Genomic DNA, 12,591 nt, shown 5'->3' with positions numbered 1-12,591 from the left:
TAGGAAAAGAAAAACAAAACAAAAACCACCTAGAGAAAACTATACTAATACCCACAGATTAAAGAGAGGGAGGGAGAGTTGCAGGCTGGGACCTGGGCAAACACCTGGTCTACTTACACTGAAGGAAAAACCCCTTCTGGAAAATAAGACACACATCTATGAGCATCATCTAATATGCTAGATAATGCCATGAACCTGAAGTGCCAGTGCAAAGGCAGAGAGGCCTGAGCCTATGGAGCTGCCACAGGCAGGTAGATCACCGAGGTGGGGAGTTTGAGACCAGCCTGACCAACATGGAGAAACTCCATCTCTACTAAAAAATACAAAAATTAGCTGGGCGTGGTGGCACGTGCTTGTAGTCCCAGCTACTTGGGAAGCTGAAGCAGAAGAATCCCTTGAACCTGGGAGGTGGAGTGTGCAGTGAGCCAAGATCATGCCACTGCACTCCAACCTGGGTGACAGAGAGTAACTCTGTCTCAAAAACAAAAACAAAATTAGCCGAGTGCTGTGGCATGCACCTGTAGTCCCAGCTGCTGGGGAGGCTGAGGCAGGAGAATTGCTTGAACCCAGGAGGCAGGGGCGGCAGTGGGCCGAGATCATGCCATTGCACTCCAGCCTGGGCAACAGAAGTGAAACTCCGTCCAACAACAACAAAAATACCTAGAGACTTGCAGTTAAAATGTTCTCAGAAAGAAGGGAAAGTTAAGCTTCCTACAAATATCTGAGCATATCTGCATGCTCTGGTCATGTTTCCAGGGAGCATTTCCTAACATTAAGAGAAAGGCCCTATTGTTCTCTGTCCTCCCCGTTAGCATCCCCTGTCTACCATCTGCAGACATGGACAGAGCAGCTTGCTCTGCAGCTGAGACAGACCTGCTTTCACACATCCTTAACTTTCATCCTCTGCCTTGTGTGATAAAATTAATCTTGCACAAAGATCTAGTTGATTTTCTCTTGATCTCCATCTTCATTCTTATGAGCTCCCAGAGAATGCTTTAAAGCCTATTCCAAAGCTGCTTCTGCTTCAGTCTAACCACACACCCAGCACTGTTTTAAGCTTAGGGGAATTTACCAGTACTGTCTAGCCTCTCCTAATCTGCACCGTACACGTAAGCGTAGCTGTCCTGGAAACCTGAGAAGCACATTACCGCATAGCCTGATGCCTTGTTCATTCGGCAGGTGCGAGTGAGGCCAGTCCTGTTCCAAGTGTTCCCTGGTACACTTGCAGGGACCCAGACCACATGCAGACCACAGTGACAATGACCCCAGCCAGACATTTAAAGGGAACACAGGGTGCTGTTAGAAGGAAAGCCAATCCCAGCACAGGGACAAAGTCCTGAAACCTTGCATATCTGTTGACCTAGAAATTCTTCTAGGAATTTATCTTGAAGAAATGTTCATGAAAAAGAGCTGACTTAGTTACAAGGATGTTAACGGTAGCTTTAGTTATAAATACAAAATATTTGAAACAACCCAAATGATGCTAAATATACCAAGGCACCACCAGATTATGAGATTCTACAATATCCTTTAGTGCAGGCAGGTTTTTGGGATGGGGAAGGTTTGCTTCTAGGTGTTACGGTAAGGAAGGCCATTACTTTAGAAATACAGGGGGATTAAAATAACCACCTTTTTTTTGTGAAAAAAAGAAAGATACCAATCCAGACATGAAGCCTCTCTTCTTCCAGGCAAAGTAGTTTACTGTTCTGCCTCTGTCCCTTTACTCTACCTCACAGAAACAAGTAATAACAATGATGATGATGATGACAATACCAGTGGCATCAACAACCAGCATTTGCTGAACACTGACTCTGCACCCGGCAACGTATGAAAGGCTTTAACCCTCAGAACAACCCCATGAAATAGAAGGCATCAACCATACTTTACAGAAGAGGAGAATAGGGCCCTGAGCTATTAGATAACTTCCAAGCCACACATAACTGGTGAGCGGCAGAGGCAGAATCACACCCAGACAACCTGGTGCCAGAGTGTGTTTAACCACTGTGTTCTACTGCCTCTCTCAATGTATGTATCTCTAAGGAAGCAGCTGTGATGCTGTTTACATTTGTAGTCACTTGTTTCCTTACTCACTTTTGAATTCCTTAAAGCCAAGGTCTCATGTTTACATTCCCGGTCCCTGGTAGGTGTCGTGTAAACATCAGCTGCATGAATGAACCAGCCTTCGTTCTCTGTGTGTGATTAAACAGTAACCAATAATAGTGGTAGCGGCTCTCAGGAACTGGCCCTTACCACGTCTCAGATGCTGAAACGCACAATTTCATTTAATTCTCACAATTTCCCTATGAGTGGGTCCTCGTATCCCTATTTTACAGATGAGCAAACAGAGGCTGTCTTAAAGCAAAGGCTGAAACAATACTGTATATTTTAGGGCTCAGTACCTGATCATTGCAAAGAACTCAGAAATCCTGAGATGAAAAACAGATGTGATATAATCGTGGTAATAACACTCTGGTATTTGGAACAAGTAGGGCATTGTTCCCTAATTAATTTACTAATGAATTTCAAATATTTTTAGGTGCTGACTCCACGCCAGGCACCATGAGAGGTGGAGTAAAACATCAAGCTGAGCAAGAGTCACATTCTATTGGGGCATGTGATTCACACTAATGGGTATTTCATTACAGCTGAGAAAAGGAAAGGACACTGTCTCTATGGGAATGGCTAACAAAAGAGAAGCTGAAGAAGTAGTGCCTGAGCTCAGTTCTTATTGTGCAGCAGGAGGAAAAGAGTCTCGGCTGTTTGTCCACAGGAGATCTGGAAAGAGAATCCTCAATGGCAGCCCTTCCTTTTCATTCTCAGTAATATTGCTTCCCGTCCTATCAGGGCTGCTCAGCAAAGGCACTTGGGAGGGCACAATGATACAGTCTTCAAGGACACAAAAAGCCAGCAGCGCACAGAGAAAAGCTGAAAGTGTCCACTCTGAGCAGCTGCAGGTAGCATGGGATGTCCCTGAATCCCACACTGACCCCACGCAGCAGAGACTCACGTTTCTCCGTTGACTGCACGGTATGGAAGAGCGTGAGGGGCCTCTCGCTGCAGGACGGGGGCTTGGAGTCGCTGCTCTTCTTCCGAGACAGGTGCAGCTGGGCATTGGTGAGAGGCATCTCGGGCACAGTGTTAAATATCTGCAAACAAAGTTTCACAACAAGGTTACACACATCTGTGAACGGGGAAGAAAACAGGCCTGAAGTAGTACAACGGAAAGCTTGGCAGTGTCTTGGAATTAGCAAGAAAAGATCCAAGAAGACCACTGGCAGTTGCTCAAGATTTCATTTTAAACATTTCTAGGAAATGGCATTAAACATTCTCCTTTGGAAGCTTATCCTAGAGTCTGATAACCACCCACTTCCATTTCTAACCTCTTCCACTACAATTTCCACTGAGCGTCTTTTCATCGTTCTCTCCAGGAAAACAGAAAGCAGCTGTGCTCAAGAGAAGCCACTGTTAATAGCATTTGAAGTTTTTTGACTACCTTTGTCCAGAACCAATGAATCAAAAATCCCTTTATCTTTCTTCATTGGTTCTGTTTCTAAGTTCTTAACAACTACTTCAGAACTTTCTTAAATTGTGAAATATGTATTTAAATAATGTTTCGTAAAGGACCCTAGGGCAGGGCACCATTGCCCAATCCTCACCAATTGTCCTCAGCTGCAGCATCCTTTTTTAGATCAGCAGCTCCGTGTTATCCGTGATGCTGAGCTTCTCCTCGTTTATCTTGATAAGTCACACACACACACACACACACACACACACACACACACACACACACGTACTATGGACAATCTGAAAAATGCAGAAGTCTCAAGAAGAAAACAAAAAATTCTCCTGATTTTACCGCTTAGAGAGAACCACTGTTAGCATTTAGGTTTTATTTGTTTCTAAGCTTCTTTTTTTTTTTGGAGGGGCTTTTATTATCCTTCTAAAAGTTCATGCTAAAAAATGAGAAGTAAATGACAGACAAAAATCATGACAACTCTCATTTTTTTTTCCTACAGATAAAAGTATAGTGGACTTTACTAATTATAACAGCTAATGCTTGTATGGTGCTTACCACGATTATAGTAGCCGCCGCTTATTGCAGGCTCCCTTAGGTACCAGTCATCATACTGTGTGCTTTTCATGTAGCTCACTCAGTTCTCAGCAATCCTGAGCAACAGGTAATGTCCTCAGCATTTTATAATGAAGAACTAAGGCTACAATTGTAGCCACAATTGTAGATACAATTACAGATGATAACAGTTCCCCCCCCCATTCATTTTTAAATGCATACAATAATATTCATGCTAATTCATTCAACCAGCACACACCTTTTAAGCATCTCCTTTATAGGAGGCACTCTGGGTATAACAGTGAAGGAGGCGAACACGCACCCTGTGGATAGAGTCTGCACTCCTGTGGCTATGATTTACTGAGTCCTTGCCACACTAGGCACTAAGCTAAATGCTTCATATGAATGATCCCAGTTAATATTAACACACACTTTTCATCACTGAAATTATATTTTTATGCCATTTGTATCATATACATTTCATCTAACATTATACAGTATTTCCTCATTCATTAAAAAAACCTTCAGACATGATTCCTAATGGCTGCATAATACCCCCACTATAAATTGAAAAATCAAAATTTGTGGATCCGTTCATTACCATCTCTTATGCTTTGAAGTTGGTCTCCTTCTGAGTTTTCTCCTTCCTAAATGACAGTCTCTGATGTATCTAGGGCTACCCTTCGCCCATGGGTGGCCCTAGACACATCAGTCTTTCTCATGGTCCTCTCTCCTTTTGTGTGTGCATTTAAAAACAGAACTCAAAAGCTGATATGTAGGAAGCAAAATCATAAGAATCATAAGAATTTCAGCCCAAACAGCTGCTCTCCGTGGGTTGGCAGGTCCTCGGGCTCCGATGATGCCAGCCAGCTGGTTAAATCAGTCTCACTCCTAAACACAGCTGTCTGAAAACAGCATTATCATATTTTCCCTAGGGGACTGAAAATTTTCAACAAGATAAACTGAATCACTACACGTAGCTGAGTTCAACTGGGGCAAGGGAATAAGAAGAGAAGGAAACAAAGTAAAAGCAAGAAAAAAACTCCTAACTTCTCAAGCAGCTGGAACCCCAAAAACCAAGTTTGCCAGTGCTATAAACATCTCCAGTCTCTTACTGAGCCTCTACAACAGAAGCTCTCTCCTCACTCTTTATTTGGCCATCCCCAGGTGACAACCTCACTGTGTACCATTATCGCGGACATTTAAAAATGGCTCCTATGTATGAGTTTTGTACCTGTCAGGCACTGTGCCAGGCAGATGCATCTGAAGATACATCCCTAAACTGTAGGTCAACAGCAAAGCAATTTGGATGACCGGCTCACAATGAGAGATTGCCTGCCCTGCCACACAGCTAAGCAGGAGAGTGACCAGGAGGGAAGCCCCAGGGCTGCAGCAGCCATTCATTCGGCTAATCTCCAGGCAATCTTCACTACAAAAGCTGGTGTCCCAAACATACAAGAATGGGTTTCAACCTAACGGTGTCTTCCAGCATCTTTCTGCCTCTGGCCTCAGTTACAACACCTTCAGCAATCCCTAGCTAACAGCATTTGAAAATGAGTTCAGAATTAGTGATAGGCCTGGTTTTAATATTTTCCCTCACATTCCGCTTCACCTCTGGCCTGCACATTTTGTCTCTTTTTTTTCTAGCAAGTTACTGAAAATGAGTTCCTCACTCAATTACAATGGGAGCAAAAATAATGTGTACTTCAATTTCAACTGTCAACAAAAATGCGAGTTTTTACTATTTCCTGAGAACTGTAGTAAATGTTGGAGAAACAAAGAAGAGGAACTTGTGAGGAAGGACCATGGCTTTAGACAGATGCGTGAAAAATTGCTTCCAAGACAATATTTATATACAGCAGAGCAGGAAAAGACATGGGAACAAATGAGGGAGTTCACTCTGCTCATCAGCTGTTTCCTCTAAAATAATTAAGTTATCCAAGCATAAGAGAATCAGCTCTGCGAGGAGATTTTTGCCATGGGCAAGAGCCATTGTGAGCCAGGCCCAGGCTCCTGAAGACCGCTGATAGGGCTATTCTCAGGATCAAATTAGATAACGTGCAAGGAAGCATGCTGCAAAATGTCCAGTGCCAGACATGGGATTGTCATAATTACCATTACACGTTCTTCCAAGGTACAGGGTGCCTCTGCAAATTAGATCAAGTCAGAGCAAACGACGCAAATTTTCATTAATGACTCTGGAAAACTGTTCCCCAAGTGACTGTTGTTTATTTAACTCTGACACTTGAACACACGCAAACCGTTTAAAGCCTGTTGACTGGCCACGGGTTTGCCTCCATGCTAGAAGCTCGAGTTGAAATTCTAATGAGAATCTGAATTATTCACAACTCTTTTGGTTATTCCAATCCTATTTCATTTTAGAAGAGATGATTTCAAGAGAATCAAATGAAGTTTTCTTCAGTCTGCAGAGAAGAATCACTGTGCAAATGACCCTGTTGAATGACGGAAGCAGGAGCTCATATAACCTACAAGCCATGGATTTATGGAGCTCTACCGTGTGGCTGGAACAATCTACTCATTTCACAGAGACTTTCCAAATTAACACAAAAGGGGTAGATTTATTTTCTGCCCCAAGTGCCCAGTTAATACTGTCCAAACTCACAAACTAATTCCTATTTAGTCAGGAATGTCTTAGAGATAAAAGTAAGGAAGATCGTAAGCCTTCTGGAAGCTTTTGGGGAATAAAATTGTAAAACAAAAATATAACTCTGGGTAACTCTTCCAAGTATCCCCAATTTCAAGCGTCCTGTAAGTGGAATTAGCAGATCTGTAAATACCAAGCTACTGTTTCGCTGTAAGCTGTGAGTTTCAGTGGTCAGGGGTGGTTTGGCCTCTGCAGTCAGACAGACCTGGGCTGATCCTGGTTCTGCTGCTCATTCAGTGGGCAGCAACACCTACAGCTACACTGACCTCACCATCACTGATGTTGACATCATTGCCATATCAACACATCAAATACAGGAAAGGAATTTAAGATCATCATATGGGTACAAATCAAACTGGCTTTGGAGCTAGGCAGACTAGGGTTCAAATCCTGACTTTGCCACCTACAAGCTACATAGCTAGTAGATTAACTCAAAGTTAACCCTACTGAGTCTGTTTCCCTTGTGCAAGTGGGGATCTAATACCTGCCTTGCAGAGCTACTGAAAAGATAATCCACATAAAATGCTCAGTGCAGTATGTGGCAAAGAGCAGGCACGAGATGGTGGTGGTATAAATGTCAATAAAAACAAAATTTGAGAGCTTATAATGCTAACTTATTTACATGGATTATCTACGCCGATTATGCTACTCCCAATAACCCTGTAAGAGAGGTACTATTATTCTTGCCCTCTTGAGATGAGAAAACTGAGACTCCTTGAGATTAACTGATTTGTCCAAGGTCACATAGATAAGGAGTGCAGCTGGACTGGTACCTAGATAGCTTGACTGTCTGGGTCTTCAGCCCTTGTGGTCTTTATACCCACTATTAATTTGCGAGACAGAGGACAAAATGGGAAGACTTAAGTTTTGGAGTCTGGTGGATGTGATTTTAGTCACTTACTAGCTCTGTGACCTTGGGCAAGTTATATAAGTCTCTGACCTTCGGAGACCTTATTTGTAAAGAAGTCCCAGGACTGGGGTGAGGACTGAAGCGCCTAATACAGTTTGACATTCAGTGTTCAAAAGATATTACTGTAGTCAATAAAAAAGGAGACATACAAAAAGGGAAATAACTGGAGATTCAACAATGGATTATTCGCAGTCCGGACATGAGGATTTAATTTATAAGTGTAAATTTAATTAATGTTCTTTGCAAAACATGGATCTTAACTGCTTACAGCAATGACAGAATTTCCTGTTCTTATTCCCTTGCACTGTCTACAAACTTTAAATTTCACTGATCCCCCTCTGGACCTTCTTGACATTGGAGAGCATTGACACTTGTGGAATTTGTTCTTAGCCATGTCACATATACATTTTTACACCTTCTTCAATCCCATCTGTCACATGTGCCTGCAATTTAAAAGGATTAGGCATTTCCCTGTAATGTGTGTGGTGTGCTCTTTATTATGTGCTGTGATTTTTATGGGAGGGAAATTAGGTCATGATGAAGAGCTCCTAGTCTATAACCACAAAGCAGCTCTGAGACAATAAATCAACGGCAGAGGCCTGGGGATTACAATGCAAAACAGAAAGGTTTATATGAGAAATGAGACTGAGCATTTTCTTCAGGCATAAATGCACCAGGGTCCCTAGTAATTTGGGATTGGTTTGTCTAATGCATTAGGAATGGGGACCTATAACTATTGAGCATGGCTCGCTCCTTCTCATGACAATGAGGCAGACGACTGCATGGTGCAGGAGAAGCCATAAATGCAGCAGTGGAAGCCAGGCAAGTCTTAGCAGGGCTCATTTATTGTAACTGTTAAGAAGTCAAATTCAGAGGCTGTAGCTGCAGAGGTTTTTTAAGGACAGTTGGAAGTCCTATGTCCCGTTGATATCAGCATTTTGGCAGAGGGAATCAACAATTTGGAAAGGAGTTTGGGGAGCTTTATTAAAAATCTCTCAAAAAGAACCAATTACATTTAGTAACGGAGGGTATATATAGAAGGCTTGGGTAATCCATGGAGTGCTGTGATTTTCCATATCTCCAGAAAGATTCTATTTCCTGTTCTCTTTGCTGACAAAGATGAATAGATTAAAATACAACAAAACTCTCCATCCTTATTTGAGTAGCATTAAACGAGTTTCATAATTCAAACAATTATTAGTTTATCTGGAATTTATTGGGGGAAATATACGTGTTCAAATGCACAACCTACCTTATCACATTAATGAAGAGTATCTTACACAGTACTTGCTACTAAAAAAAGAAAATGGCCCTGTGGCAGAAGCACTCTAGCCCAGCACACAAGTAAATCTAGCTTCCTTCTGAACCCTAACAAGGAGAGGAACACAAAGCATACAAGCAAGAACCAATGGAAGGAAAATCAACCAAAAATTTAAAAATAAAAATCAGTGAACAAACTACAAAAGCCGTGACCACAGAACAAGATTAGCTTCCTGAGCAGGCAAGAGTACCAATGACTATCTCAACGCAGTGAAGCATCCAGGCATACCATTTTGCTAATTTTGCACATCAACAACTGTTTGAAATATCAAGGAAATAAAATGCAACTCCCAAATGCCTGTCAGTTGCCAAACCAACTATATTTTATTAACCGATGCACATTTTGTGCACAAAGCCCAAGAACTAGTGCAATGGATTTCAATGTCACCAATATTTTGGTAAAAGCAGATCAAGGCAGTTTGGTGGCCCAAATCAATCAAATTGAGCTAACTACATTGTAAGTCACTAGCATTTTGTTGGGAATGCAAGGTTGCTTAGGACTTAGTGCTTATTGTCGGTGTTAAGCGGGGTTATCCATGATTGCTAGCTCCTCTCCTTGACATCTGAGGTTAAAAGTTAACACGTTAAAAAGGGGACTGATCTTTGGGGATTTCTGGGAATTAACAGCTCAAGGATCAACACTCCCACTTCTTCCACAGCTAACTGATGGACTGGGAAAGGAATTATTATCACTTATTTTGTCAAACATTAATAGGCATCAAAAGAGGCAATGCTGGCAAAAGCCCGTGGTACGTAACACATGAACACACATACATCCTGCTTCACATACAGAAACCCTTTCGGGCGCCATAGCCATGAGAAACAGCATGAATTTTTACAGAACAAGTGCAATCCTACTATTATGTGTTGGAATTTAACAGCAAGGACACACATACACACACACATGCCTGAGATTTCACGTTTAACCAAAACTATGAGAAGCAAGCAGTATGTTTTCTTGATATGATTGTCCTTCTCAGACATCTAAAATTGTCATAGTCATCAGCAAGTAAGCCTTTAAAACACGAAGTAAAGGGAAAACCATGTAAGAAATACAATTTCTGGAGTTTGAGATCTTGGACCATGACAGCATTCAATATTTTGTTTTAAAATCTTAGCTAGAAGCATAGAAAATATTGGTTGCTTTTACCCTAACCTTCAGTTTTTACCTACTTTATGTTTTAAGACTCAGTGTGATAAGGTGTAAGTTCGGGGAAAAGATTCCGTTCATACGGAAATGGTAATTTTGCATAACTGACTGCTACCTTAACAGCGTGGGAAGAGCCAAAATCTTTGCCATCTGAGCTTTCAACTCTGAAACTTGACTGTAAGTAAAAAGAACTACACCATCAAATCTACTCTTTAGTTCTCATGTAACTCAAGGAGAGTCCAGGGTATGGAGTCATTGATGGGAAATGATGCTATGAGCTAGCATTTCCCCTTAGGAAGTCAGGCAAAAAGAAACAAATTAAGAATCTCTCTCTACCCTCTAAGCAAAGGCTATACATCAAAGGTGACACTATCTGAGCTGCAAGTTTAGAATAGTATGGTTAACGCTATTGTGTTGTTATTTATGTAATGTGTGATTTTGACGTCAGCAATCAAGGTACTATTTGGTTCAGCTTCCAGGGATGTCTTTCTAAAGTTCTGACATAACCATTTTAGCCTCTACTTGGAAACCTCTGAGAGCTCCCAGTTTTCAGGTGTCAGTTCAAACCTTTTCCTATGGCTTCCATGGGAAATGGGCAGAATCCATTTCGCTGGCATCATCGCCCACCACTTCCTGACAACCCACCGTCTTTCACGACCACGTCATTTTAATACAAACAACTTGATTAATGCTGCTCCTCTGAGTGACTGTCCCTCCTATCTTTACTCTCTCTCTGCCCAGAAAACTCCTATTAATCTGTCAGAGCCCAATGCCAGTAGAATTAAATTATTTCTCCTCGGTGATACCATAACACTTTATTCATCTTTCTGGAGGTCATTGAGCACATTGTATTATAGTTAGTTAAATCCTGATAAAATGGGAGTGCCTTGAAAAATGAAGGACCTATTTTACTTATCTTTGGCCAATGGTAGATATTCAACAAATGTTTACTGCATTGAACAGAGATTAACTAGAGTAGATTTCAATAGTTTGGGTTCTGAGAGTGGTACTAAGTTCAACCCCTGTTCTTCTCCTAACCAGCTGCTTCTTAAAGTGTCCTGCACTTCAGGCTTATAAACAGAGCTAAAAATATTAACCTTATAGGGTTGCTGAGCACAATATCTTGTATACACTAAGCTGTAAGTAAAAGTAAGCTATTACTGTCATCATCATTATTTCTAGACTGTGTTCATTTAAAAGATTCAATAATGAGTAAATAATCAGTATGTATTACCAACACAGGAAAAGAAAAATTTCCATGAGCCCCCAAACATAATACTATATCTTCTAGCTGTTTCCTATCTGTCTCCTCTTAATCTAGGATGTTTATTTCCCAGAATTGTACCAAACACTGCTTCCCTCCCGGGTCTGTGGGAGAGGTGGGGGACAGAAGTTCTGGACCATTGTGACAGGGTAAGCAGGTGGTTAGTGTGCTCTCTCTGACCAAACTCGAGCTGTGTGTGAAACACATCACTACGGCTCCCAGGAATGAGATGTAGATGGATTCTCTGGGTTGGGGTGAGGGGGTGTTTCTAGACTTGCAGGTACTATCTTGAGGGTATGTAGATGTGAGTGACAAAATAAAGGAGATCATGTTCACTGTTAACCCTTTGGCTGAATGTCTAGTGTTAACCCTTGGAAAACAAGAGAAAGACAGGTAGGCAAAGAGAGAAAAGACTCTCTCTTTATGCCTTAGCCAGTTAGAACACAGAGGCCTCTTACCTTCTATTGAAAAAGAGGTGTTTTATCAGGTTAAAGAAACTGAATTACCCACCTCTCTTTCCTTTTTCTTTAATGCCAATCTTAAAAATGTTTTTCCAGTTTTAGATATTTATGATTTGATTCTTCATACCGAGGTTCACAAAGGGGATTTAAGGGCTGAAATTGTTACTAGCACCAGATGCCTGATGACCCTGGTTGTATGAAAAACGACAATGCAGAGAGGAGGCAGAGAAGTACTCACCATAACAACACTGGGTTGCTACACATGCTCAGCACAAGCCACTGATAAGAAAGCAGAGTCATTCCTAAAGGGAACTAAATACAAACTTTCCAGGTACTGTAGATCCCCTGCAAAGATAACGGTCAACAATCCTCCCACGCCTGTGTGCACACACTGCTCCTCAACCTAGAGGTGGCATCTAGCGCTCCTAGCCTTGAATCCGGCTGGACTTGCTTCGGCCAACAGAAGGTGACAGAAATCATACTTTGCTCCAGGCCTAAGCCTTAACAGCCCTTGCTGCTTCTGTGCTTGCTCTCTTGGAAGTTGGGGCTGGACTCCTGAATGATGGGAGAGCACCTTGCAGAGACAGAGGCCTTGTGGAGGAGGATCAAGGCATTCTGGTCAACAGCTGGTACCAAAGTCCCAGCTGTGTGGAGTGAGGCCACCTTGGACCTGTCAGTCCCAGGCAAACCACCCCAGCTGATACCACAAGGGGCACACATGAGCACTTCCCAAATTTCTGACTCACAGAATC

The 12,591-nt window shown here is 42.0% G+C and overlaps 1 protein-coding gene across 1 annotated transcript in view; it reads right to left on the bottom strand.

The window, feature by feature from the left end:
• ARHGAP26 (Rho GTPase activating protein 26) overlaps positions 1–12,591 on the bottom strand; it is a 471,565-nt gene that overhangs the window by 98,828 nt on the left and 360,146 nt on the right. The window contains exon 20 of the mRNA XM_037739951.1: positions 3,008–3,146. Coding sequence (XP_037595879.1) covers positions 3,008–3,146 — 139 coding nt within the window. The remainder of the gene's footprint in view (positions 1–3,007; positions 3,147–12,591) is intronic.

Source organism: Cebus imitator, unplaced genomic scaffold (assembly GCF_001604975.1).
Source record: "Cebus imitator isolate Cc_AM_T3 unplaced genomic scaffold, Cebus_imitator-1.0 Scaffold76, whole genome shotgun sequence".
NCBI lineage: Eukaryota > Metazoa > Chordata > Mammalia > Primates > Cebidae > Cebus > Cebus imitator.
Note: the sequence above shows the minus strand (reverse complement) of the source record. Positions and strands in the feature narration are given on the sequence as shown.